This window comes from Panthera uncia, chromosome E1, assembly GCF_023721935.1.
Source record: "Panthera uncia isolate 11264 chromosome E1, Puncia_PCG_1.0, whole genome shotgun sequence".
In the NCBI taxonomy this organism is placed as follows: Eukaryota; Metazoa; Chordata; class Mammalia; order Carnivora; family Felidae; genus Panthera; species Panthera uncia.
The window spans coordinates 59,496,592-59,523,914 of record NC_064814.1 but is presented as its reverse complement, the minus strand read 5'-3'; the positions used below and the strand labels follow the sequence as shown (position 1 = coordinate 59,523,914).

Sequence of the window (27,323 nt, the reverse complement as noted above, 5' to 3'; positions counted from 1 at the left end):
GTCCGAGCAGGTGCAGAGAGGAGGTGCCCACGAGCCCCCGTCGGCGTGAGCGTCCGGAGAGGAGCGAAGTCCCTCCCGGCGCCTCCGTGCGCTGCACCCTGGAGCCCAGCCACGCTGAGGGCCATGGGATGGGGACTGAGGAAGCCACCGTCCTGCAGAGACGCGGCCGGTGGTGGAGGCTGTGGAGCCAGGAGATCCTGGCCACTGCGGGTGGCAGTGGCTGCCGCGACTCAGCACTTCTCGGGGAGCCCCTGGCGCCTGTGTGAGGCTCCCCGTCCACGGCGGGGCTGGGCAGGGACTGACGGCGGCACAAACGCGACCCGGTGCCTCCCGCCAGGTGTGGCCACCTCCCGTGGGCGTGCATATTTGTGACCCAAAGGTGGATCTGGGTTTGGGGTGTCGTGTCTGTTCCCGCGGGGCTGTCTTTGGCCTTGGCCGTGGGCAGTTCATTGTCTCAGGGCCCTGAGGCATGTTTCACGGCCAAGAGGCCCGCCCAGAACACAGCCCCTGGGCAGTGCTGAGGGCCGTCAAGTGCGGAGGACACCTGCCCCCGGCCTGGGAGGTGGACTGTTACGGCCCTGGACCGCTTGACCGCTGGCAGGCTGGCAGGCCAGGGCCCCACGGAGCTGGTAGCTGGGTCAGTTGATAGGCCACTTACTCGCCTGGGAAGGTAGCCGGGGTCTAAATTGGGGGTCTAAGTCGCTCTGTCCTCGGGGAAGCCATTTCCATTTTAAGCTTGTCTCAGTTTACGGGAACGAGGCAGGGCCGGGGTGAGAGGCTGCGGCAGAGAATCAAGGCCTCTCTTCCCTGCAGGCTTGGAGCAGACCCCTCAGCCGCTGCTCCAGAGGACCCCACCCCCCCGCTCTGGGTCCAGCTGACACGTGGGCCAGGTGACCTACGCGGGGGTCTCTTCTGGGGTGCCAACCTAACTCCATCACTCCCGACCAGGTGGCGCTGAGACACAGAGTGTGCGGCTTCCTGGTGGCCAGCTGTTGTCGCCGAGGGGATGGGGACGCACATACCAGTTCCACCAGGTGAGATAGAAAATAGGGTTTATTGGCGGGAAATCTGTAAGCAGAGGGACAGTGGGGTCCCAAGCTGTCGCTGTCCTGTAGCCGGACAGCAGGCTGCACGGCCGGCTTGGCGGGAGAGAGGGAGTCTGTGGCCCCGTGCTCGCTCTGCAGTTACAGCGTGGAGACAAGGAACCTCGCTGTCCGGACGGCCCGGCAGGTGTCTCGGGGGCTCCCGGCCGCCGCCGCCTGCTTCTCGGACCTGCCAGGCCAGCTCTCCTGCACCGGCGGACAGATCGAGTCTGCGTCTCCTGCATCACACGGACGTGGGCGACCCACACACCGCGGGCCCGGTCGTGGCTGTCCGGGGCCGCCTTCCCGTGGACATCCGGGCTGGCTCCCACCGCCGGCAGGGACGCCCGCCACGGGGATCACGGACCCTGGGAAGACAGCGAGGGAGAGAAAGTCGACGGCGCGTGCGGGGGGAGCGCGGTGGGGCTGCTGTTACCAGGCGGCGGGGGGGGGGGGGGGGACCTGCGGCCCAGTGGCAGGTGGCCGAGGGGCGCAAAGGCCCACGTGGCCCCTGCCCAGAGAACACCCGGGGAGGCCGGAGCTACGCGGGACAGCTGAGCCCGAAGCAGCAGGAACTTCTCCAAACGCGCCCTGGCCAAGCAGGGCCGCACCCGACTGGAAGGGCCTTGGCAAAGTCACGTGCTCTGAAAGTGCACGGGTGTTCGCGGCTCCGGGCGGCGGAGTGGGGGAGACGTGTCTCCGTGAAAAGATGCTTCTTCAGGTCTTCCGTGGGGGGAGGGGGCCTCTCCCCGAGTCACCCATGTGTGCGGGCCGCCAGCTCCCGTGTGGCCGCTCGAAGACACCGTCAGTTTTCCTCTTGGGAGGCCCCTTGAAGAAGTGAGAAGGCCACCGTGCTGCGGAGGAGTGGAAGAGAGCCTTTGTGAAGCAAAATCTAACCGGGTGGGAAACGCCAGGGTCCTGGGTGGGCTCGGAGCATCCGTGACGCTGGCAGCACGAGGTCCCCGTGCTCCCGTCGGGAGGGGATGGGCCACACTGCTCCTCACTGGGCGGTTTCGCACAGTTCACCTTCCTGATTACAAAGAAACACACGTTCGTTACAAACATCCAAACACGGCAGAAGCAGACCCTAGTTTCCTTTTCCCTAGAGATCGCCACTGACTAGACCTTGTTACACCCGTACACGTACACGCATTGTGCCGTTTCCTTTCATTTGTTACTGTTTATTTTTGAGAGAGACAGAGTGAGAGCGTGAGTGGGGGAGGGGCAGAGAGGGAGACACAGAAGCCGAAGCAGCTCCAGGCGCCGAGCTGTCAGCGCAGAGCCCGACGTGGCGCTCGAACTCACGAACTGTGAGATCACGACCTGGGCCGAACCCAGACACTTAACCGGCTGAGCCACCCAGGTGCCCTGTACCGTTTCCTTTAACCTACAATTTGGGAATTCTCAGCTTTCTACGCCAGGCCAGCGTGTCCCGGGAGGAACCACCAACGCTCCTGAGAAGGCCCACCCCCGCCTCCAGAGTCCCCGGGGCTCTGCATGTGGCCTTTGCAAGACTCTTTGTCAAGAAACAGGGAGTTCTCTTGTATCACCGTGAAGGGTTTGGAAATGACGAGTTCTCTGCTATCCCTCCTTTCAGGTGCGGGAGCCCGACGCCCTCCCCTCGAGCGTGGGCTCCGTGCAGTGGAGGAACAGAGTGAAGCAAGAGGGACAGGGTGTGATGTCGGTCAGAAAGTCACCGTGGCTTCCTTCCTGGTTTTTTTCAGCGAGTTTTGAGCCGCCGTTCTCACTCCACCATGTCCGCCCTGAGCGTGGAGCACGACAGGCACAGTGTCCCCACAGCCGTGCGCCCAGGACCACGGCCACTTCGAGGGCACCCCCACTCTCCCTAAAAGTCCCGTCCCTCCTTTTCTACCTTGAGGAAGGGTCTGTGAAGGACGGGTGCTAATTATTCGTTTAGTGTTTGGTAGAGGCCACCAGTGACCTCCGGGCCTGCGCTTTCCTTGACGGGCAGTTTTAGAACTTCGAATTCAGCCTCTTTACCTGTTACAGGCCTGTTCGGATTTTCGTAGTTCTTCATGAGCCAGACTTGGCACTTGCCTCTCTAGAAATGCGTTCACTTCATCTGAGTTACTGGATGGGCTGGCCTCATAGCTTCCCTTACGATCCTTCTGTGTGTGTGTGTATGTGTGTGCGTGTGTGTTTCCCTGTGATGTAGGTAGTAGTGTCTCTCCTCCCATTCTTGATTTTAGTAATTTGAATCTTCCCTATCCTTATTTGATTTTTAAAGATTTTATTTTTTTTTTCAACGTTTTTTTTTTTTTTTTTTGGGACAGAGAGACAGAGCATGAACGGGGGAGGGGCAGAGAGAGAGAGGGAGACACAGAATCGGAAACAGGCTCCAGGCTCCGAGCCATCAGCCCAGAGCCTGACACGGGGCTCGAACTCACGGACCGCGAGATCGTGACCTGGCTGAAGTCGGACGCTTAACCGACTGCGCCACCCAGGCGCCCCAAAGATTTTATTTTTTAATGTTTATTTTTGAGAGAGACAGAGAGACAAAGCATGAGGAGGGGGAGGGGCAGAGAGAGAGGGAGACACGGAATCCGAGGCAGGCTCCAGGCTCCGAGCTGTCAGCAGGACAGCCGTCGAGCACGACGGAGGGCTCGAACCCATGAACCTCGAGATTATGACCTGAGCCGAAGCCAGACATTTAACTGAGCCCCTAAAGTTGTTTCTTTTTTTTAAAGTAAGATCTACGCACAATGCGGGGCTCGAACTCATGACCCTGAGAACAAGAGTCCCACACTCCTCTGAGCCAGCCGGGTGCCCCCGAGTCTTCCCTATCCTTAAAAACCAATTTTGGGGGTGAGGGAGCTACAGGTTTATCAGTTTTGACGATCCTTCCAAAGAACCGACTTTTCTCTCTGTCGTGAATTTCCATTGCCTATCGTCTCCCCCTCTCGCCGCAGGACTGCCTCGTTCGCGTTTCGCCGGGGTCTTCGCGTGGAAGTTTAAGTTAACGAGTTGACATCTCGTTTCTTAATCCAGGAACTCAGAGCCGCAGGCTCCCCGTCAGCAGGGCTCTGCTGCGGCCGCGCGGCCGGCGGTGCCCCATTTTGTTCATTTCGGGCTACTCTCCACTGTCCTCGGGATTTCTCCCCCCGAGTCATCGGTTGTTCAGGAGCGTGTTGTCTGTCACATTTATGAGGTCCCCAACTTTCTCCGTGTCCCGACTTCGGGCTTCGTCGCGCTGTGACCGATAACACAGCTGGTGTGAGCCCAGTCCTCGTAGAATCCCGGGGCCTTGGGTCGAGGCCGAGACGCGGTCCGTCCGGCCCGGGCCCCGCGTGCGCAGGGGAGGGCTGCGGGCCTTCTCGCTCGGCTCCCTCCCTCGGGGCGCTCGTGGGGAGATGGGACGGCCGTCGGGTGTGAGGACACCGGAGCCGCTCTGAGGAGCGGTCCGTGCAGGGAGGAGCCGAGGCAGAGGCCGGCAGCCCACATGCCGACTGAATGAGTCGCTTTGGAAGCGGCTCTCCAGCCCCCGCCGGCCTTCGCGTCACCTCGGCCCCGGCTGACACCTTCTCCAACCTCACAGGGGACCCCGGGCCAGAACCACCGGCCCAACCACTCCGGAAATCCTGCCCACAGAAGCTGTGGGAGACGGTGACTCTCCGTCGCCGGAAGCCACCACGTTTCGGGCGATCTGTGGTGCGACGTCAGACAACGGACACCGTTACCCGCACACCTGCTGGGTTTCCGGAGGGACGCTCTGGACACGCGGCTGCACTTCTGGCGGAAGTTTCGTGTTTTCTGAGGGAAGAGAATGGAAAACACGGGTCAGTAATTCTTCTCTCCTTGAGGCGGCGAGAGCCCGAGGCGCGCACTTTGCGTTGATGACCTCGAGGCCTCGAGGATAAAGGAATCCGGGAGGAGAGACCCTGATGCGGGCCGTCGCGGGGAATTCTGGTTTCCTGACGCCCCAAACTCCCGCGCCTGGTGAAGGGAGGGAGCCGGTCGGGATCCTGAGGGTCAGCGGGCAGCCCCTCCATCGAGCAGATCGGGACTGAACCGGGCGTCAAAAGCGAGGGGCCCTCCGCCCGGGGGGGCTCAGGCGGTCGAGCGGCCGACTCTTGGTTTCGGCCCCGGTCAGGATCTCGGGGTTCGTGCCTCTGAGCCCTGCATCGGGCCCTGCGCGGACCGCGTGCAGCCTGCGTGGGCTCCCCTCCTTCCCTCTCTCTCTCTGCCCCTCCCCTGCCCACACGGGCTCGCGCTCTCTCTCAAAATAAAGAAACAAATAAAAACGTGCAAAACAAAGCGAGGTGCCCTCTGCGGCGCCACGAATTCTACTTCCTGTTGCCAACTGGCGGCTTTCTCTCAGAAGTCTCCTTCTGTTTTTGTTTTGTCTTTGAACAGAAATCAAATTTCTTTGGGCTGTTTTATACAACCTGGAATCATTTTTGCATTTGATAAAATGTGGCCCTTATCATTTTTTTTAAGTTTATTTATTTCGAGAGGGAGAGAGCAAGCGAGTGCGAGTGGGGGAGGGGCGGGGAGAGAGAGAGAGAGAGAGAGAGAGAGAGAGAGAGAGAAAGACAGAGGGTCCCAAGCAGGCTCCGTGCAGTCATCACAGAGCCCAAACCCGACTTGGGGCCCAATCCCACCAACTTGAGATCATGACCTGAGCCAAAATCAAGAGCCGGACGCTTAACTGGCTGGGCCCCCGAGGCTTCCTGTGGCCCTTATTAGTTACGTGAATTAACATAAAACACAAAAATGCCTCTTAAAGACTGGTTTTATATTCTGTTTACGTGAAGGGGACCCATTTTCAGTTCAATAAAATTAATTATCGGCAAGCCTTATGAACGTGTGTGCACACGTGTGTGTGTGTGCACGTGCACACAGACATTAGTACATTCTTCTGGAGTGCTTTCTATTTTTTCATCAGATTTTCACAAAAAACACTGCCCTGTAACAAGTGAAGACCTCTTAGAATAAAAGAAAGGAGACAGAATGAATGAGAAGGGGAGTTGTTCTTGAGGATGGGACAGATCTGGGGGTGTTTTCAGGTTCAGGAGAAGGAGCCAGTGGACAGGAGAGGTAGAAGATTCTGGAAAGGTAGAAAGGCCAGGGCGCGAAGGTCCAGATGGCGCCAATGCCCTGAGGTGTCTGAACCTTGGGCTGGCAGCCACGAGATGCCCACGGCTCGTTGGTACTCCCACCTCTGACCCCCAGCCCTGTCTCCACCTGGGTCCTCCTGCTGGGCCGCGCCGGGGCGCCGCTCCCGCTGCCTCAGGGCCTCCAGGCCCGCCAGGTCAGGCAGGTGGCAGTGGCTACGCATCACCGTCACCAGCTGGCCCTGGGTGATGGCGCGGCTGCGGCAGCCCAGCCGGGCCTGGTCCCGGCACATCCAGTACACCTTGTCCCCGGCCGCCTTCTCCTTCCGGTAGAGGAAGGACTCATACACCAGGAACCGGCCCCCGAGCGAAGTCCGCAGGAACTCCAGAGGCTGCAGCGTTCCTGGAAGGAAGGGGACAGCGTGAGCGGGGCACTTCGGAAGCAGGGTAGAGAGCCTGCGTGCCAAGGACAGAGGCTCTTTCCTGTGTCCCACCGGCCCGCCCCACCGCAATCCTGCCGCACGACCCACTCCGCTCTCCGCCTCCACACCTGCCTGTGCCATGGGGCCCAAGGACCGAAGTTCGGGCTGCTAGCCCAGGGCCCCCGGCTTGACACCCTCGAGCTCGGACTGGCAGTCTCCTTCCCAGGGCCTTGCTGCTTCCCGGGGGCGGGGAGGGAGGTGTTGGTGCTGGTCCCGCAGCCACCCAAACCCAGAGCTTTCCTGAGGCCTCTCCTGACCTGGCCCGGACTCCACACTTGCTGGCACACACACCAGGGCGGAGGCTAGGCTGGGACATGGAGTGAGGCCCACGGCTGGTTTGGGCCACTCACCAGGAGCCTCCTGGCTCCCTGTGCACCCTCCCTCAGCCAGCTGGCAACCAATCAACTCTCTCTAGAGGCTTTTGAAGCCCGGATTGAAAAGTCATGCGATGTTAGGGTTTGGGTAGCCAGAGAGAACTAGGGGGGTGGGTGGGCAGGGTGACGAGTGAAAGAGGAGGTAGGAAACAGACACGGGAGACCCAGGGAGGGGAGTCGGAGGGTCCCACGTCCAGGCGCACCTCCCCCCAAATGGAGCTAAGCGCTTCCTGGAGCTGGTAGCGCCGGCCTCACCCCTCCCTCGGCAGCCTGAGTGGGTTCTCTCGCCAGCAGCCAACCCCAGACCAGCCCGGCCATGAGCGAGGAGCCCAGATGCAGCCCGCCGGCCCTTAGGGAGCCCGCACCGTGGTCAGCTAGGCCCCGCCAGGCACGGGCGGTGGACAGAACATCCCAGACAACCTCTAGCCTGGCACTGGCGCTGCGGCGGGGGGAGGGGGGTGGGCGGGGGGCGCTGGCAGCAGGGAGACCGGGGCCCAGAGCCCGTTCACCCCCCACACCCTCGCACCCGCACCTGAGCCTTCCCTCTGGGCTGGGCTGGGGATCTGCTCCCGCTGCCTCAGGGCCTCCAGGCCCCCCCAGGTCGGGCGGGTGACAGTGTCTGCGCATCACCATCACCCGCTGGCCCTGGGTGATGGCGCGGCTGCGGCAGCCCATGCGGGCCTGGTCCCGGCACGTCCAGTACACCTTCTCCCCGGCCGCCTTCTCCCGCCTGTACAGGAAGGACTCGTACACCAAGAAGCTGCCCCCCAGAGGGGTCCTCAGGAACTCAGGGCCTCCTGGGGAGAGACCAGAGAGGTGGTGGGGGGAGGGAGAGCCTGGAGCCAGGTCCTGGGGTCCAGCAGCGAGGTGACGGGGCCCCTGTGCTCAAAGCCGGAGCAGCAGGGCTCCTGGAGTGAGACCCGCCAGCGCCCCTCCGCTCAGCACCCACATCCGCCAGGGAGAGGAGCCAGCCCTGGAGCCCAGGAGGCAGCCCCCTCCCCCAGACCCAGCCTAGTCCCGGTCTGGGGGCGGGGGGCGTGAAGGGAGGCAGGAGATGGGTGAGGCAAAGGCCCTGAAGGCAGAAACTGTCTCCCCACCTGGGGGGGGGGGGGCCTGCAGGAAGGAGGCCACTCTCTGCAACCACTACTTATCCTCGGTTCCCATGGGCAGGCGAGGGGGGGTAGGGTGCACGGCAGTGCGGTCCTCGCGGAGTGGGAGGAACAGGCACGGGCCCTGTGGGGACAAGAGGCTCGGGAGTGAAATGGCAGTCAGGGTGAATCTGTGTGCAGCGGGGAGGCTCGGGGGCTGAAGCAGCAGCAACTCCCCGAGCTGGGCGGGGATGTGACCTGGGGGCGGTGGGAGAAAGCAAGGACTAGCTGACCCAGGCCACGTATTCAGAGGCACCGTCTTGGAGTGTTGAGGGTGAGGACCGAGGGTGGCTGTGCCTTCCACCCTGAGAACTTCCTCTGGGCATGTGGGGACCACAGTGGAGCTGGAGACACAATGGGGAGTCTGTCGTGGCTGCCGAAGCCATGGGGGGTGAATGCGTTCCGGAGACCGCGGCGGGCAGTGGAATGGGCATATGACACGGCCCGTGACAACGTGCACAGAAGTGACAAAGACAGAGTCTTTTGCTCCAGGTCTGGAGCAGCGGGGGTGGCAGGGCAGAGATGCACCCAGAACGTCAGAGGTGGGGAGAGCGGGCGAGTGGTCACAGAGCCCGGAGGGGAAGCCAGCCACTGAGGACCCGAGAGCCCGGGGGCCAAGCTCAAGGTGCGGGGGATGCGGAGTCCCTCCGAAGGGGGGTTAGTTGTGTGGGGAGCAGAGAGCCCAGGGAGCCAGGCCCGGGGCGGAGGTGGGGGAAGTCTGTCCTGCAGGCTGGCACTTCCCGCCCAGCTGTCCCTGCCAGCTCCCAGAACCCCGCCCAGGGGGCGGCCCCTGCCATGGGCACCGGCAAACCTAACCTGCAGCCCCACAGAGGCGAGGCCTGGGCTCTCGGGCCAGAGTGGCCACTCACGGCCGCAGCTGCCTGACCGCAGGCCCCCCGTCAGCACCACGTACAGAGCTCGCAGCCTCGCCTTGAACGTGAGCAGCGGGGCAAGGATCACCAGACACTGGAGAGAAGCTTTACCCAGAAGGAAGAGGCCGAAGCAGACACAGAGAAAAGGCGCTCGGGGAAAACAAGGCCGTCGCCAGAGGCAGGAGACAGGCCTGTCGTCCCGAGAGGATGGGGTGCAGAGATGTCCAGGCACGACAGCAGAAACGCAGACATGAGATGGAAAGGCTGGGAGACAAAATGGAGGGAATGTCCCAGGCAGTCAGGCCGGGACGATGGACAGCTGACCAACAGGTACAACGGAGGGAAACGGGCAGGGAGCAGAAAGTCACGAAAGAGCAAGACAAAGTCACTCTGAGAGAGGGAACTGAGTTTCCGGCCCCCAAGGCCCTCAGTGCAGCCAGATATCCCAGGGATGGAGACGCGACCCCAAAACGTCAGCAAAGACACAGCACATGCATAGGACGGGTTCGAGGACGGGGGCCAGAGAGCCACAGAAAGTGACTTTGAACCAGGAGCTCCACCAGCCCCCATCAGGCGTCACCAGGAGCGCGCGGTCTGTGAGCGTGGCCCCCGGCCCCTCCCGCTGTGGCTCGGGGAGCGACTAGGAGGGACTCCGCAGCGAGACGAGGGGGTCGGGCAAGCAAGAGCAGGAGGGGTCCCCGGGAGGACCGGAGCCCAGCCTGGAGCCGCCCGCTGCCTGGCCACCGCGTGTGTGAGGACACAGAAGACGAGGCCAACAAGTAGAGCGGCTGCCCGACGGCGGAGAAAACGGCCTCGGAAGAAGGACCGGACACCCTGCAGCCGGTGACCGACCTCCTACTGAACTGCAGACAAGCCACCGCAGAGGCACTGGGAGGGTGGGGCAGCGCGCGGGGTCCCTCCTTTCGTCCCTGGTCAGCAGGCCAAGAGACTTAAAAACCGCGTGGGGCGCCTGAGTGGCTCAGTTAAGCCTCTGACTTCGGCTCAGATCATGATCTCACAGTCCGTGGGTTCGAGCCCCGCGGTGGGCTCTGTGCTGACAGCCGGGAGCCTGGAGCCTGCTCCCGAATCCGTGTCTCCCTCTCTCTGCCCCTCCCCTGCTCTCTCTCTGTCTCTCTCTCAGAAATAAATAAGCATCAAAAAAATGAAAAAAAAATACAAACAAAACAGAAAAACCCAGCTGATAGCAGCAGAGGCACAGACTAGATATTGGGCAGCAGACACTCTATGAGGGGCTGGTTATTTGGGGCGGGAGTAGGGGGTGAGGACGGGGCGGGGGCTACCCTGTGACTTGGAACGTCTTCCCCCTGTACCCAGTCACACGGAAATAGAATACAAAGGGAGAATCCGAAGGAAACAAAATCAGGGACACCTGGGTGGCTTAGTCGTTAAGTGTCCGACCCTGGATTCCAGCTAAGGTTAGGATCTCATGGTTTGTGAGTTCAAGCCCCGTGTCGGGCTCTGTGCTGACAGCTCAGAGTCTGGAGCCTGCTTCAGATTCTGTGTCTCTCCACCTCTCAGCCCCTCCCCTGCTCATGCTCTGTGTCTCTCCATCTCTCAATAATAAATAAATGTTAAAAAAAAAAAAACTTTCTAAAAACAAAATAAAATCAGAGATTTCTAGTTTGAGAGAACTTTGGGGCCAAGAAGACTCTATTTTTTTTAATGCTTATTATTTATTTTTGAGAGAGGGAGACAGACAGAGCATGAGCGGGAGAGGAGCAGAGAGAGAGGGAGACACAGAATCTGAAGCAGGCTCCGGTTCTGAGCTGTCAGCACAAAGCCTGACGTGGGGCTCGAACCTACAGACCCTGAGATCATGATTCAAGCCGAAGTTCGACACTTAAGCGACTGAGCCACCCAGGTGCCCTGGTGCCAGGAAGACTCTAAAGGCAACTCTGATGACTCAGAAAACCATAGGACCGGGGGCCCTTGAAGGACAGGCAGGCGACCCCGGGACACAGACCGGGAGCCACTGGGTGGACCAGACTGGGCCACAGTGCTCTTCTTAGCAAGAGGACGAGAGGAATTCCGACCAGAGGGACAGAACCCCAGGTGGACAAAGATGAAAAGAGCAGGGCTCTGACCCTTGTCACGGGTCCCTTAGGGACCATGATGTTTCTGGAGAACCACAGGAGGAGGGAAGAAATGTCACCTCCTACCCGTAAACCACCTGGTCTGTAGGACGTGCTCAGTGCAGGCACGGTGTCAGCCACTCACACTGTGAAAACGAGCAGCCAGCTTGTGGTTAGCTTCTCTATAAATCTTGCACATTTTTTAAAAAAAGGAGGAGGAGGAGGCGGAGGAAGAGGAGGGGAGCCGGGGTTTATCAGGCGCTGCAGAGATTTTGGCGCTGGACCCAGCAGGCCGCAGAGGGGCAGGAATTGGCTGTAACTACTTCCAGAGTGTTCCAGTGAGAACAGGAGGGTGCTCGCTGGGGGACACGGCGGCGGGGGGCGGGGGGAGGGGGGGTCAGAGGGAAAGACTGGCTGGCTGGGTCCCTTGCCTGTCCCCAAGGCCCACTGGCCGCAGTCTGTCCTACCTGGGCTCCCCCGCTGGGCCGCACCAGGGCGCTTCTCCCGCTGCCTCAGGGCCTCCAGGCCCCCAAGGTCAGGAGGGTGGCAGTGGCCGCGCATCACAGTCACCCGCCGGCCCTGGGTGATGGCGCGGCTGCGGCAGCCCATGCGGGCCTGGTCCCGGCACGTCCAGTACACCTTCTCCCCGGCCGCCTTCTCCCGCCTGTACAGGAAGGACTCGTACACCAGGAAGCTGCCCCCCAGAGGGGTCCTCAGGAACTCGGGGCCTCCTGGGGAGACACGGGAGGAGGGTGGGGGAGGGAGGTGGGAGTTCAGGGTCTTGGGGTCCCTCCTACTTCCCCAGACCCGAGGAAGCACGGCTGGAGGGGGCCCAGCTGTGGGCCAGGTGTGAAAGACTCACCCAGGTCATCCTCCTGGTCCCCGGCGGAGGCGCCCTGCAGGGCCGGGGGCTGGGCCGGAAGGACCTTTGCGCGCTTTCTAGGCCGGGCTCTGCCGAGAGTCAGGGGCCCGGGCCCGCTGCGGGACAGCAGCTCGTCCACTTGGCCCCCGGGCCCGCCCGGCCGGGCCTGCAGCGTCTCCATGGCCTTCTCTTGCTGCCGCCGGGCCTCCAGGCCCTCCACGTCCGGCGGGTGGCAGTGGCCGCGCATCACAGTCACCCGCTGGCCCTGGGTGATGGCCCGGCTGCGGCAGCCGTGCAGAGCGTGGTCCCGGCACGTCCAGTACACCTTGTCGCCCACGGCCTTCTCTCGCTTGTACAGGAAGCACTGGTGCACCAGGAACTGGCCCCCGTAGCAAGTCCTCAGGAACTCCAGGGGCCGGGGTTCTCCTGGAGGAGGAGTCTGGGCAGTCAGGGCGCCGAGGAGCGCAGGCCCAGGAGGTGCGGGGCGGGGGGTGCCAGCGCCTTCTCCTCGATGCTGACCTTTATCGCAGCTTCCCCTGAGCCGGGCATGCGTGGGCCGCGGGTGTACTCCCGCTGACCCCCCACCCAGTGACCCGGGGAAGAGACTGAGTTCCTCTCCTGGAGGTCAGCGCGGTGGCCACGGCTCTCGGTGTTTACACATCACGTCCAAGGTCGCGCACCCGGGAAGGAGTGAGCCGGCTTTGACTTCCTAGCCTAGGCACTCAGTCACTCACGGCCATACCTTTTTTTAGGGTTTGTTTGAAATTTTTATCTAATTTTCAAATAACACATGCACGTGCCATAAAATACAAATGGTGGCAAAAGACACACAGTGAGAAACGCGTCTTCCCTGCCCCGCCCGGCCCCTGCCGGCCCCCGGTACCAGCACAGCAGCTGCCCTACCTCCTTGCATCCTTGAATCTGGGTCAGGAGGGAGCCAGCGTTTGGGATGGAGCCCACCTCCCACTTACTGGTGGTAAAAACCACGCAGAAGGCCTCAGGGGCCGACCAGCACACGCGGACCGGTGCCGAGCACTTCCCACACATCGCACACCTAATCGCCCCTAACCTGAGCCGTCACCCAGCCCTGATGAAGCTCCTGAAACTCCAGAAGTTCAGAACGTGTTCGGAAGTCACCAAGCTACACGAGGTGGGGGCTGGGACTTGAACCCGGCCCAAAGTTCAACATTCTCCCCTAGGCCGACCTTCCCTAAACTCATGGGTTACCAGCACCACCTGGGCCTGTTAAAACTCAGGCTTCTGGCCTCACACCAGACCCTGCTGCAGCAGAAAGTTCCAGAAGGCCCTGGGACCCCTGGTTCTGGAGCACTAGTTCCATCCCACGGGCTTAATGATTTGGGGGACATGTTTATAATTTTTACTCATCTTGACTTTGAGCACATTAGAAAACCAAGAGGGACCCCACACCTCCATCTGGGCACAGGGAAGGGCCTGGGGGTTCCCGCCCGCCCCAGAGGGGAGCCCAGCTGTGAGGCACTCACCGGTCCCCAGCGTCGGCCGTTTCTTGGGGGGCAAGCTCAGCAGCGACAGGGCTCGTAGGCCCTCATCCTCCTCTGTGGCCGGCTTGCTCAGCACCAAGCCAGGGGCGGGCTCCGGCTCCTCAGGGCACAGCCACGGGCCCACCCCTTCCAGTGGCTCCTCCACTTGGCCTCCGGGGCCCTCCGGACCCCCCGGGCCTTCAGGCAGGGCTGGGCTGGGCAGCTTCTGTCTCTGGCGCCGGGCCTCCAGGCCCTCCTCATCAGGCGGGTGGCAGTGGCCGCGCATCACTGTGGCCCGCGGGCCCCGGGTGATGGCCCGGCCCCGGCAGCCCAGCTCAGAGTGCTCGCGGCACTTCCAGTACACCTTGTCCCCCACGGCCTTCTCCTGCTTGTACAGGAAGCACTCGAGCACCAGGAGGCGGCCCCCGAAAGGGGTCCTCAGGAACTCCAGGGGCGTGAGGGCTGCTGAGGGCAGGGGAGGGGGGCTGGGTTAGCTGGTGCAGAGCAAGGCTCGAGGCCAAGGGCATGGATGGGAGCGATGGGGGATGCACAGGGATGGCCCCCTGAGATCGTCACACCAGCTTGAGACAGTCACGATGAGACACGAGGATGCTTAGCTCAGAGGAGGGATGGGACCCCAAGGCCGCCCCCCGGAAAGGGGGTACACAGGGCCTGTGTCTGAGCGTGCAGGGCCACAAAGGTGGCTGGGCCGGGGGCAGCAGGCCTGGAACTCACCTGTGTCTGGCTTGCTGCGTTTATGCTCAGGGACCTGGGGGGTTGGCTGGACTGTGCCCGCTTGCTCCTCCACTGGCAGGATCTGGGGGGTCCTGGCTAGTGTGTCAGGGCGAGACAACTCCAGGGACATGACACAGTGCCCTCCTTTGGGCTGGGAGTCCACCTCGTCCACATTCTCTGTGGAGGCTGCCAGCAGGACCAGTTTGGAGAACTCTTTGGGCTTCGTGGGGGCGGCGGGGACGACATCGGTCCCTGGCTCAGGGGACTCCGGGGACGGCTCCTGGCCAGCCTTCACACTCTCACCCTCCTGCTCGCTGGGCTCGGGAAGGGGCATCCTGGGACGATGGTCGGTCCCCCAGGCCACGCTCAGGCCCTAGCAGACAGATTTCTCCTCTTCCTCCTCCTCCCGGGTAGGGAACCTGGCAGTCCAGGGGCTCCGTCCTAAGGAAGGAGGCAAAATCCATCAGTGGAGGCACCCCTGGGCCGGGGGCTCAGGAAAATGGATCTGGGGTGGAGGTCGAGGCAGACGGGGCTGCCTCGGGACCCCCGGGGCTGAAAAGCTGGGGAGGGGCCCGCACGGAGCTGGAGAACCTGGGCCTCTTCCTCTCTTGGGCAGCCTTGGGTCTGTCACCTCGCCTACCCAAACTCCACTTTCCCATCTGAAAAATGTGCCAAATGCAGGGCTCTCGGGGCCTGTCCGGACCCCTGAGGCACAGAGTACCGTGAGCTCGTACGAACAGAGGCCCGTGGGTGCTGAGCAGGCTGTGATGTGGTTTCACGGGTGTCCCCATTTCACTTGGCCCCGTGTTATGAAAGTCGATCATTCTTATTGACCCGATTTACAGATGAGGACACTGAGGCATTCCAGGACGGCCAACACGGCCATGACGTGCAGAGCCAGGAGCCTGGTCGAGGCGGATCCGGAGCCCGTCCCCACACAGTACCTGCTGTGCCTCAGCCAGGGTAACATCCCGGCCTTCCTGAGCACCAAGCATCGGAGGCCAGCACTTGGGACATGGGCTCGGGTCACAGACCCTCTCAGAATGCCCGGTGGCCCTCATCCCGCCACTGTGTCCCAGGGAGACGGGGGCCAGGGCTCTCTGGACTCCCAACTGGATCCGTCCCCCATCCCGGGCGGGAGGCCCTGGACCACCCGGCACTCAGGAGATGCCAGGGCCCCAGGAGGGCAGCGACCTTGCACCTGAGCCGGTGGTGGTGCTGCCTCAGCTGGGGGGGCGGGGGGGACAGGGCTGCAGAGGCGTCTACGGAATCCACAGTCGCAGAGGGCTCCACGGATAGTGGAGATTCTGGAGAAGCAGAAAAAAAAAATGTATTATGGGGGTAGAGCTAGCCTGGAGCTGGGGCCCTGGGGTACCTGCGTAGGGTGGAATTTTTTGCTTTCTGGGGGGACTGGGTGGTGGGTGAGTGGCGGGTCTCTCCCACCCCTCAATCACCCACATTCAAGACTGCAGCATTCCTGCACATTTCAGCTCCCCATCTGTGAGCTGTCACCCTCATGTCCAAGTTCTGCCAGTTCGAATTCCCTCTGGTCCCCCATTCCTGCTCTGAATTTCCCTGGTTTGGGGCCCACATTCAGCTTCCCAAGGGCAGGGCCCCAGTGTCCCCGCTGAGACACAGCCAAGGCTTAAGGTGCAGAGGGGAGCAGCGTGCCGAAACCCCTGCCCGCCCCCCCCCCCCCGTAAACTCTCCGCACACACCGGCTGTCCATCCCAAGGAAGAAGGGAAGCCCATCCCAGGTTGGCGGGGGTGGGGTGGGGGGTGGGGGGTGGCTCGAGACTCAAGGAAATCTTCCAGGTAACGGGACACCTGATTGGGAGTCCCGGCTGCCCTGCCCTCCCAAGTCTTTCTCCCGGACGAGCCAACCCCCGCTCCTCCCGTGTGGTCCTGCCCTGCCCATCCCGCCCCACACGGCGACGTGGTGGGCCAGGGATCCGGAGGGGCCTTGGGACGAGCAGCAGTGAGACGCGGTCAGCGCCTCCGTGCAGATGTGCTCTGAGCAGGAAAAAGGGATGGCGGGAGGCCCCGCCCCCGGGGTCGCCCCGCCCCCCTCGCGGATTGGCCCCGGCGCCGGTCCCTCCGCGGACAGCCCACCCCTGGCTCGCGCTCGGGGTCCCTGCACCCCGCCTGCCTGCGGGCACACTCTGGCAGTGCCCGTGACCTCCACCTGGAGGAGCCACGGCGCCGGGCGGGGGGGTGGGGGGCGGCCTTCCCCTCCACGGGAGGCCTCAGACAACTCGGGCCCCCTCCCCCAAGCGGCGTGGCCACTGTCCACACAGCACGCACACTCCTTCCTACAGGACCAGCCATCGATCCCCCACCACGCGCGGGGCAGGAGGGGACTCCAGCGGCCTCAGTGTCAGACCACCAGGCGCCAAAGCCCGCCTCCTCCGGACCAGAGGGCGTTGTCGTGACTAAGAGCCCCTACATTCCCCGGAGCTTACTAGAGTCACGGGTACGCCCGGTGCGATCCCCTTAACTAAAAGTTCTGCTTAAAAGGCTTCCAAGGGACGCCTGGGTGGCTCACTCAATTAAGCCTCCGACTTTGGCTGAGGTCATGATCTCAGGGTTCCTGCGTTCGAGCTCATCAGGCTTTACGCTGACAGCAGGATCCTGCTGTCTCCTTCTCTCTCTGCCCCTCCCCCTGCTCGTACTCTCTCTCAAAAATAAATAAACATTTTTTTAAAAATTTAAAAAAGACTTCCAAGATCCCTCAAAGGATATGGAAAAAGTTCCATACACTATGGTTGACTATCCCCTGCAGAAAAGCATGAATTTGGCAATGCCCTAGAATTTAGATTGGACTGACACTTACCAATCTCAACCACTAGAGGGCCTTGGAACACCCATCGTTTATAGTGACCACAAATCCTCCTATAAAGTATGCAGGTCCCTCTGCAAGGTGGTCGCTCATCTGGACGGGCTCCAGCCCAGATTGGCCACTTGCTGAGTGTGGCAGAAGCCTGCGGTAGGGGTATGGAAGTCCTCACCCTCATAAGACATGGCCCTGAGACTGCCAGGCTAGGAAGTGGTGTGAGAGGCCAGACGCTGGGGGGTTGGAAGCACTGCCAGGCACAGAGGAAACCATCTTGCACGGTCCAGTCCAGCAAACCCCGCAGCTGTGTTTAGCCACATGAAGGAGCCAGAAGAAGCCAAGAGAGGAACGGCCCAGCCAGCTGAGGGAACATCGATCGGTAATAAACTGCTATTTTAAGCCAGTGAGATCGGGGTCATTTGTTACTCAGCAGTAACTGATATTCTTGGCAAGTGACTGAACATAGCGGGTTTGGCTTTTTGATGGTTGGAATATTAAAGGTTGTGCAATACACAACAAAGTGCTTTTGAAGTTCAGGTGCCATGCTACACAGATTTTAAATCCCTCAGGGCTGGTAATTCAGTGAAAAGAACAGAAATATTAAGTACAAAGGACGGCAATGAGAGTTACGTATTTAAAAAGTACGCAGGGGCGCCTGGGTGGCTCAGTCAGTTAAGCAGCCGATTTCGGCTCAGGTCATGATCTCCCAGTTGGTGCGTTTGAGCCCTGCATCAGGCTCTGTGTTGACAGCTCAGAGCCCGGAGCCTGTTTTGGATTCTGTGTGTGTGCGTCTGTCTCTCTCTCTCAAAAATAAATAAACCTTAAAATGATTAAAAAAATTAAAAGTACATAACATAAAATAAGACCATCACAAAAAAACACAAATGCCGTAGGATCCCACTTCTAGGATGTAGCTGCTGTTGCCAAATCCAAAGACAGAGTCAGGTGGTGGTTGCCAGGGGCTGGGGGGGAGGGAGAGGGAGATTGGGGGCAAAGTTCTGGGGGTGGGTGGTGCTGGTGGCAGACAATGTGAAAGTGTTTAATGGCACCCAGCTGTGCACTTAGAATCACTCAAATTGTAAATTTTTGTTATATATATTTTACCAAACACACACACACACACACACACACACACACACGCGCGCGCGCGCGCGCGTAACAAAGTACAGGTAGTGATGCTGCATTTACCTAACATCCCTGGTGAATGCGGTTCTCCCAAACAGGCAGATTTCAGACTAACTAAAGTCATTTCTCCACCATCCAGAATTTTACGATTATATCTGTTTCAGTTTATCCACTGAGGATGGGTATCTTCGTAAGCTCTTGTCACTCTTCACTAACTGGATAAAGAGGACATACATACGTTATCTGGATTCCCCACCCGGTTCCCTTGGCATACCCCCCACGCTCCTGGGGGCCCTTTCCCCACTTCTTACATCCTGCTGTGTCTAGTTGCCAAGCCTCTTGCCACCCCGCCCCCACCGTGGTTCTTCTTCCCATGGGGGACCACCGAGATTCTGCGGTCTCCTGTGTCCTTAAGTCCTCCTTCCGTCAACAGTTCAACTTTGTAAGAACGGCCCACACTCGACCCTTCTCAGCCTGGCTGTCGGGAGGCTGACACATTCAGACACCACTCTCCTCCTCTTTGGCCATCGTGCAGGATCAGTGCCGGCTTGGTCAGCCCATTAACCGCGTTCTCCCAACAAACCACCTGCCCTGGCCTATATGTGGTCCATCCACACAATAGAATTTATTCAGCAATAAAAAGGAAGGAGGCACTGACACCTGTTGCCGTGTGGATGAACCTTGAGAACATCACGCTCAGGGAGAGAAGCCAGACACAAAAGAAAGCACAGTGTAGGATTCCATTTATATGAAATGTTCAGATCGGGCAAAGCCACTGAGACGGAAGGCAGACAAGTGGTTGCATAGGACTGGGGGAAGGGAAGGGGAGATTAGGAAGTGATGCTAAGGGGTGTGGAGCTTCTTATCAGAGTACTGAAAATGTCAAATTGACTGTGGTGACGGTCATACAACTCTGTGAATGCCGTGGAAACAGTGAATTATACAGTTCGGGAAGGGGAATTGTATGGTATGTAATTCACAGCTCAGTAAAACTATTTTTAAAAATCCTTATAGGGACTCAGGTCTCCAGGACCACTTGGATGAAAAATAGTTTATTTTTTTTTTAAAGTAATCTCTACTTTTTAGTAGCGGGGCTGAAACTCACTACCCAGAGGTCGAGTCTCACGTTCTTCTGACTGAGCCAGTCAGGTGCCCCCAAAACAGTTTTCTACACCATTAGCAGGCTTTTCACTCCAGGGCTCGGTTTCCTCATCAGAGAAGAGGGGTGGCTTGCACTACACACACACACACACACACACACACACACACACGTATATTGTATTTTAATGCTTTTATGTATTTTTGAGAGAGGAAGCACAAGCAGGGGAGGGGGAGAGACAGAGAGGGACAGAGGATCTGAAGCAGACTCCACATGGACAGCAGTGAACCCGATGTGGGGCTCGAACCATGAGACCATGACCTGAGCCAAAGTCGGATGCTCAATCGACCGAGCCATGCCGGTGCCCCAGCATGGATTATATTTGGGATATTTTGTAAGTTGCTAATATTCTATTGTAAAACTATGTAAAAATATTTTTTAAATCTTAAGAACATAACACTAGTAAATCACCCATAATCCTGCCCTCAAATGCACAGCTATCTTCATTCTTGGATTAGTGCTCTTAACAGACATTTTGTTCTCAGTGGCATACAATTGCGTTCAACATGTTGTTTGCTATTTCACCCCACTTTACAGTGGGGGGGGGGGGGGCGGGCGGAGCCCTACCTGCAGATCTGATAGAGCCCTTGCAAAGGCTGAAATCGCCATGTAATGTAGGCCCAGAGCAGGCGTGAACACAAATCTAAACCCTCAGCGGCAATGCTCCGAAAGGCCACAAGATGGCGATGTTGCTCCTTAAAACGAAGTTACCGGTAAAAATTAAATGTCTGACCCAAATGTTTCCAAAGCAGTATCTGGGAGTTTTTCCCTGTAGCAAAAATAAGTCAAGCTTTCCAAAAATGTTTGTATTTACAAAACTTTAGTTAGAAAGCAGATGTGGTTAACAAATTCTGAAAATACTATCTTTTCTGAGCTTTTTCCAAAAAACAAGCCAAAGTATGACTGGGACACTGCTGTGGCCTCTGTCTCTTGGCCCCCACACCTCCTCTCTTGCCTCTTCCCAGCTCTGCTCCCAGCCACCAATTACAGACTAACTTTATGTATTCATGACTTAAAAAAAAAAAAACAAACCTTAAATAACCAGGAAGAGATATCTCAAAATGTTAAAAGTAGTAAGTATAGTGATTTATTTTCTCCTTACATTTCTTTCGTTTTCCTAAATTGTGTACAATGTGCATGAATGCTTTGTACCGTGGGGAAACGGGAGACATCTCGCTTGGTAATTTTTTCTTCAACTCCGTAACTCTCCCGTGACATGTCACACAAGAAATTAAAGAGTTAACAAAAACGACAGAATGGAGAAATGAATAAAAATCAAGGAGAGTAAAATCCCTGTGGGACCTACATAGGCTCAGACATTCCCTCCAAGATGTTTATTAACTACAAAGGGTAAGATGGTAACTTGATGATGGTAACACACCCCCCTAAGCGATCGAGGTCAACTTCACCGTCCAAAAGACACATCAACACCATGACCTCCTTGACACAACATCGTCTCTGTGATATTTCTGCCCCAAACACACACCCCCGCTTTAATCGGACAAGCCACATGGAGGGACGGTCTACAAAACAACTTAACAGGACACTTGAAAACGGCTGAGGTCATCAAGGACGGGGGCAGGCTGAGGACCTGTCACAGACTGGAGGGGACTGAGGAGATCATGGCTAAATGCATCACGAGATGCCGGAACAGGAAAAGGATGCTGGGAACAAGCTGGAGAAATCAGAGTCAGGTTAACAGAGCGGCATCAGGTAAGATGCTGACAATCAGAGACTGGGTGACGGGTACATAGGAATTCATCGTACTATCTTTGCAATCTTTTTTTTTTTTTAATTTTTTTTTTTAACGTTTATTTACTTTTGAGACAGAGAGAGACAGAGCATGAACGGGGGAGGGTCAGAGAGAGAGGGAGACACAGAATCGGAAACAGGCTCCAGGCTCTGAGCCGTCAGCACAGAGCCCGACGCGGGGCTCGAACTCACGGACCGCGAGATCGTGACCTGAGCCGAAGTCGGACGCTTAGCCGACTGAGCCACCCAGGCGCCCCTTTGCAATCTTTTAAAAGCCTAAATTTAAAACATTCTTGAAAACCCAAGTTTCAACTTATAGACGACATGGGAGATGACAGAGAAAACAAGTGATGGAAACCTCCAGGTGGAAGGATGAGAGAGGATGAGGGTCAGAGGGTAGAAGAGACAGGGGAGACACCCTTCCGCCCAGAGCCTTGTTGTTGGTCCTGGGACTTGGGACCTGGGACCTGAGCCGGGAACAGAACTCTGGCATCGGCCCACGTGTTCAGTACAGTAACCCAGCAATCTCCCTGCCGAGGGTCACCATCACTCTTCCCCGCTCTGCTTCTGGGGCCTTCAGCGAGCAGCCCAGGATGACACGGCTCGGCCGAGACTCAAACCCAGGCCCAGCTGGTGCCGCGCTAATGGGGTGCCTCTCCCTGCCCTGAGCGGCTGAGGCTTGAGGTAAGAAGCGCTTGTTACAGAGGAAGCTGAGGCTCAGAGCTGCGGTCAGGCCTTCAGAGTAAGTCGTCCGAGGCACTGATGTGTCCCTACAAACCAGCTCTTTCATGGTTTGTCACGGTGCCCTCCGGCTGATCTGGCCAGTGGGAGGCACTGCGGGACACCGGAGGGTGTTCCCGAAACCACCTGCCGGGCGGGGCTCCACCGGTGCTGTCTGCTCCGGCTTCGGTTTCGCAGGGTCTCCCTGGGGGCCCTGGGGGCTCAGCCTGCTGTGTCGGCAGCATCCAGCCACTGCTAGCGTCTGGGCTGCTCAGTTTCCGGTTCGGCCCCTCATCTCCTCCACCACCAGGGACCGCACGGAAATTCCCAGCTGAAATCTTACGGTGGCTTCTGTTCTCCCGTCTGCATTCTGACTGACACATCCTCCGAGAGTCTAAAGGACTGTGATTTCACCATTTAATATTTACCAAACACAGCTGTGTGCCTGGCACTCCCTGAAGGGCTCTGCACGCACGGTTTCCTCTTCCAGATAACCTTGTCAGAGTGCGCTATTCTTCCCTATCTCGGAGGAGGAATTAAGGGTTCGTTGGTCTTCGGTCCCTGTGGCCAAGAGCAAGGCCAACAAAGACAGAGTCACCGCTGGAGACTGCTGTGTCTGCCCTCAGGGCCGAACCTCTTAAAATAAGTGAAAATAGCCTTTTGCAAGTGGAGGATTCTGACCATAAGGATCAATATAGTGGGTTAGGATTGGTGGCTGTCAATCAGGGTGATGTGATTCCCAGGCAACGCTTGGCAATGTCCAGGGACACTTTTGGTCGTCACGACTGGGAGGCAGGGCACGCTACTAGCAACTAGCGGGTAGGGGCCAACGATGCTGTTCAACATCCACCAGGGCTCAGAGTAGCCTCTCCAACACCCGCTTAAAGAAGCATCTGGTCTACGGGGCACCGGGGTGACTCAGTCGGTTAAGCGTCCAACTTCGGCTCAGGTCATGATCTCGTGGTTCATGGGTTCCAGTCCTGCATCTGGCTCTGTGCTGACAGCTCGGAGCCTGGAGCCTGCTTCAGGTTCTGTGTCTCCCTCCCTCCCTGCCCCTCGCCTGCTCACACTCTGTCTCTCTCTCAAAAATAAATAAAGCAAAAAAAAAAAAAAAATTAAAAATAAAAGGCATCTGGTCTAAAATGCCAACAGAGCCAAGGACGAGAAACCCTCCTTAAGATCAATGTATAAAAAATGAAATACAAAAGAAAGAGTCCATCGATATAAGTCTAAGTATAGTTTTCATGCATTTTTTTTTTTTTTTAGTATTTATTCTTAAGTAATCTCTACACCCAACGTGGGGCTTGAACTCACAACCTTGAGATCAAGAGTTGCATGCTTTTCCGAATGAGCCAGTCAGGTGCCCCTTCACGCACGTTTTATTACAATTATTTGTATGTGTAATTCTGGTCTTCATAAGAATTCCCCAGGGCACCTGATTAAAATGCGAATGCTGGGATTTCCATCCAAAATGCTGACGGAGGGTCTGGAAAGCGATTCTAGAATCTGGATTTTTAACTAGTACCCCATGAGGCTCCAGCACTGGTGGACCATGGACTCCTGCTTTTGAGAAACACTTGAACACATGCCCTTGAGAAACAGGTGGCCAACCTAAGAAGGATTTGAAGGTTTTTTTGTTTTGTTGTTTTATTTTGTTTTTGTGCCGGGCTCCTTATTAAGCATTTTATATACATTATCTCATTTAATCCGTCACGTTGTGCATGTTCCTTCATTAATGCATTAAATAAAATCACTAATATTTGTTTATTTTATAGCAGTGGGAGAGTCATGATTTTATCTTTCCTGAAATGATCCTTCAACAACTTAACAAGTGTCAGATACCTTAGGGGATTTGGGGGACCTCAAGAATACAGACAGGACTTTGCTCAAACTTACAAGCAGTATGAATGAAATCTGACGGAGACAGCTTCTTGAGCATAGCTTTTATACCATGAGATAGCAAATACCAGATTTTTACAAATCCCATCTGAGACTCCTTATGAAGGTTGCCAACAAGGCAAACTCAAGAAGGCCTTTATGGTGAATTAACACACTGTACCTGCACGAACAATCAGGCCAAATCTAAGGAGACCGGCCTTATTTTAAGATTAGAAGTATCTTTCATCGAGGTTATGAGACTGCAAAGAAGCTTTGTGCTTCAGTGGAAGACGATGCGGCTGTCTAGAACACGCCTTCCAGGTTATAGGATTCTAGCCTTTGAACTATTTTTACAACTCTGCACAGTGTAGATAACCGAGAGCAATGCAAAATTATTCTCGTCTATAGGCAACAAACTCTCCCCGTGCAAATGCGTATAGACATGCAAATTATTCTTCCCACTGCAGAAGATGCCAGTTTTGCCTCCATGTGCACATTTGTTTCAGTATCTATAGTCTTCTAGAATTTTCTTTGGAATCTCTTGCACACTGGTTTTTAGATCTTTCTGGTTTGTTGGTTAATGAGCTAAGTATAAGTTTCCATATGTGTTCACTTTACATCTGTGTCAAACAGCTTTATTTCCTTTGTTTTGGTTTAAGACTGCTAAAATTTTTTTTTAATGTTTATTTATTTTTGAGAAAGAGAGAGAAAGTGAGCAGGGGAGGGGCAGAAACAGAGGGAGACACAGAATCCAAAGCAGGCTCCAGGCTTGAGCTGTTAGCAGACAGCCCGATGCAGGACTCGAACCCACAAGCTATGAGATCATGACCTGAGCTGAAGACGGACGCTCAACTGACTGAGCCACCCAGGCATCCCCAAGACTCTGCTTTCTAATTGCTCAGGTCATTGGTCCCTTAACCTCTGGTTCCGGTCAGTTTTTAATCAATTAACTTATTATTATTTTTTTATTATTATTTTTGTTTGTTCCGGTCAGTTTTTAAAATTACATGTGAAATATCAATCTGCACTGCATGCAGTATAACTGGGTATTATTTTAGGAAACTTTTATTATACGTGTGTATATTTATTCCGGGTGGATTTAAATATATTTTTTTAATTCGGGATGGCTATTGCTTTGAGGTAAATACTTGAGCCCCTAACGCGTTCGTGTTGTCATATTCAATTTTTACTCACTGAAGATTTATTGAATGACTGGAGTGTTTTTAAATCGGGCAGATGTAAATGGAAAGTTGGAAAGCTTCATGGTTTAGGATTCGTCGCTCTCTTATTTCCTCTCCCCCGACACCCACCAGAAGCAAGGTACAGGGCAATTCGAATGCAATACTCAAGCTGCCTGCTTTGATATTGCTGCGCAATGGGGGTCAGTGTAAACCTAGCACCCAAGAGACACACGGTATTACAGGCTGCGACGTGCCTCTGAGGCAAGCCCTAAGCGGTAAGGTCCCGAAAGGCTGACCCTCACGAGGCAGCTGACAGTGGATCAACAGAATTACCTTTACACACGAGAGGGAGAGCCACCGTCCCCATGCGCCAGTACCCGGGTCCTTAGGGCTGGCTTGCCGGGTGGGAGACCTGGGGCAAATCCCATCAATTCTCTGGGCTGATTTTCCCTGTGAAACAGGAAAAGTGGCGAATCAGATACTGTATGTGAAATTCTTCTATAAACCGTAAAGTCATCTCACAAGAACAAAGAGTTCTTTGTCAGGCTCAGGGGCCCTGATGTTTGAAAAAGCTCCTGGGTGACTCCAACTGCTGCTCCCCTCCCACATACACTAGGGAGGGTTAGAGGGTTAGAGGTGTTCACTGACTGACTCGAGACCTTCCTATGAAATATGCATGGTCTCTGTGTGTGCATACAGGTGTCCTTTCCAGAAGGCGATGAGGGTGCCAGTGGCCCTGCCCCTAGCGATTAAGATTGCTGAATGGCCTAGGGGAGGTCTGGGCCTAGGGCTTCAGACCACCTTAGAGAGGCAGAGGGCACTGGAAAGATTCTAGCTCCTGGTCCTCTCAGCCCAAGTCCTTCAGTCACCAGATCAGAATCTTAGCTTTTTGTTTGTTTATTTAAGTAATCTCTATGCCCAGCGTGGGGCTGGAACTCACAACCTGGAGATCAAGAGTCACACGCTCCACCGACTGAGCCAGGCATCCCAGAATCTTAGCTATTTTTACTCCTTCCCTATCGGAACTGATGTATCCTCACATGTCATGTATACCTGGTCATGACACCTTCTATCGCCCTCCCACTGAACATCACCGCCCGGCTTCGATCCCCACCCACTCCTTAACAGCCCTCTCCTCCGGCATCCAGCCAGTCCCATTCTCCCTACGAAGTACCAACCAGTTAATCTTCCTAAAGCTGAACTTTAATTATTTCTCTGTCCCGTAAAAAATCGTCTCCCTCTCCGTATAAACACCCCACAATCCAGATAAACACTATCTCTTCCCCAAGTCCCACAGAGCTTTTGGAAGAACAAGATAAGCCTGATGGCATCCAACTAGATAATTCAAGTCAAGTCCTTGAAGTGATTTTGGCCCCGAGAAGCAGAAATGTCAAAATATTAAAAATATACCCTTTCTTTAGGATTGAAGGTTACTCGTGATTATCTGATTATTGGAACTCAGTCAGCATCCCCCAAAGGGAAGAAGTGAAGGAAACCAAAGACTGATGGCTTACAGCAAGGGTTTAAAACTGGTCAGAACCAGTAGGTCCTAAAATCAATGTAATGGGTTAACAATAGCCTTTTGGAATGGGAAGAACAGAATAGAATTAGAACAAAGGTAGAGTAGATCCGGATGAATCGGGAGAGGTTAGGGTAATTTCTCCCTTCAAATTTATCTTTCAGTAATCTACATCTACAGCACAAGTTTCGCATGTAAAACAGATTTCTTACTGTAGGGTGAGTCAAAAAAAAGTTTGAAAGTCACCACAGGTAATCTACATAAGCAGAGGGGAAGCTGGGATGTTAATAGCAAAAAGTGCAAGGTCACGGGGACCTACAGAACACCACAGAAGAGACAGGGCTGGGGTGCCAGCACGGGTCAGCACCGGTGGGGCGGACACCGCCGGGGGGGTGGCGGGCGAACGTGGGGTGACTGGGGGTTTCAGGGCACAGTCCCCGGGCCGGGTGGGTTGGGGGAAAGGAGGAGCCTGGAGAAAGGAGCTGAGTCTCGGGTGAAGGACAAGGAGGCGGCCTGAGCGCCGGGACGCAGAGCCGGGTGACCACCCCCTCCCAGTATCAGAAGCCGAGGGACACCCGGGGAGGCCTGGCTGGGGGCGCGGCCACGCCGTGGGACCCGCGACCCTCCCGGCCCGCTGGGGCCCGTGCTCACCGGGCACCGGCCGGGCGGCGGCGGCAGCGCACCCCTCCCTCTCCGGCGACCAAGCCGCGGTGGGTCCTTTGGCCTCGACCGCCGGAACCACAGGCGTCGACCTCGCGGCCCAGGCCCCTCCGGCCACCACAACCCGAGCGCCCGCTCCCCGCCCCCACCTGCCCTCTCGGGAGCGAGCCTCGTGCCGGCGCGCCGTCCCGCTGGCCAGGAGCGCGCGTCTCCCCGCAGGAGAGCCGACCTCTTGGAACGCCCAAACGGGCTCCCAGCGCGCATGCGCCGCAGG

The 27,323-nt window shown here is 56.9% G+C and overlaps 1 protein-coding gene across 1 annotated transcript; it reads right to left on the bottom strand.

Moving 5' to 3' along the window:
* Positions 1-1,035: 1,035 nt before the first annotated feature.
* FLYWCH1 (FLYWCH-type zinc finger 1) lies at positions 1,036-27,323 on the bottom strand. The gene is given in 11 exon segments (XM_049637351.1): positions 1,036-2,112; positions 4,789-4,853; positions 6,288-6,560; positions 7,546-7,609; positions 7,611-7,810; positions 11,594-11,857; positions 11,989-12,414; positions 13,491-13,952; positions 14,223-14,663; positions 25,204-25,320; positions 27,041-27,323. Coding segments are annotated over 9 exon segments (2,118 nt in total). The 5' UTR covers positions 14,557-14,663; positions 25,204-25,320; positions 27,041-27,323; the 3' UTR covers positions 1,036-2,082.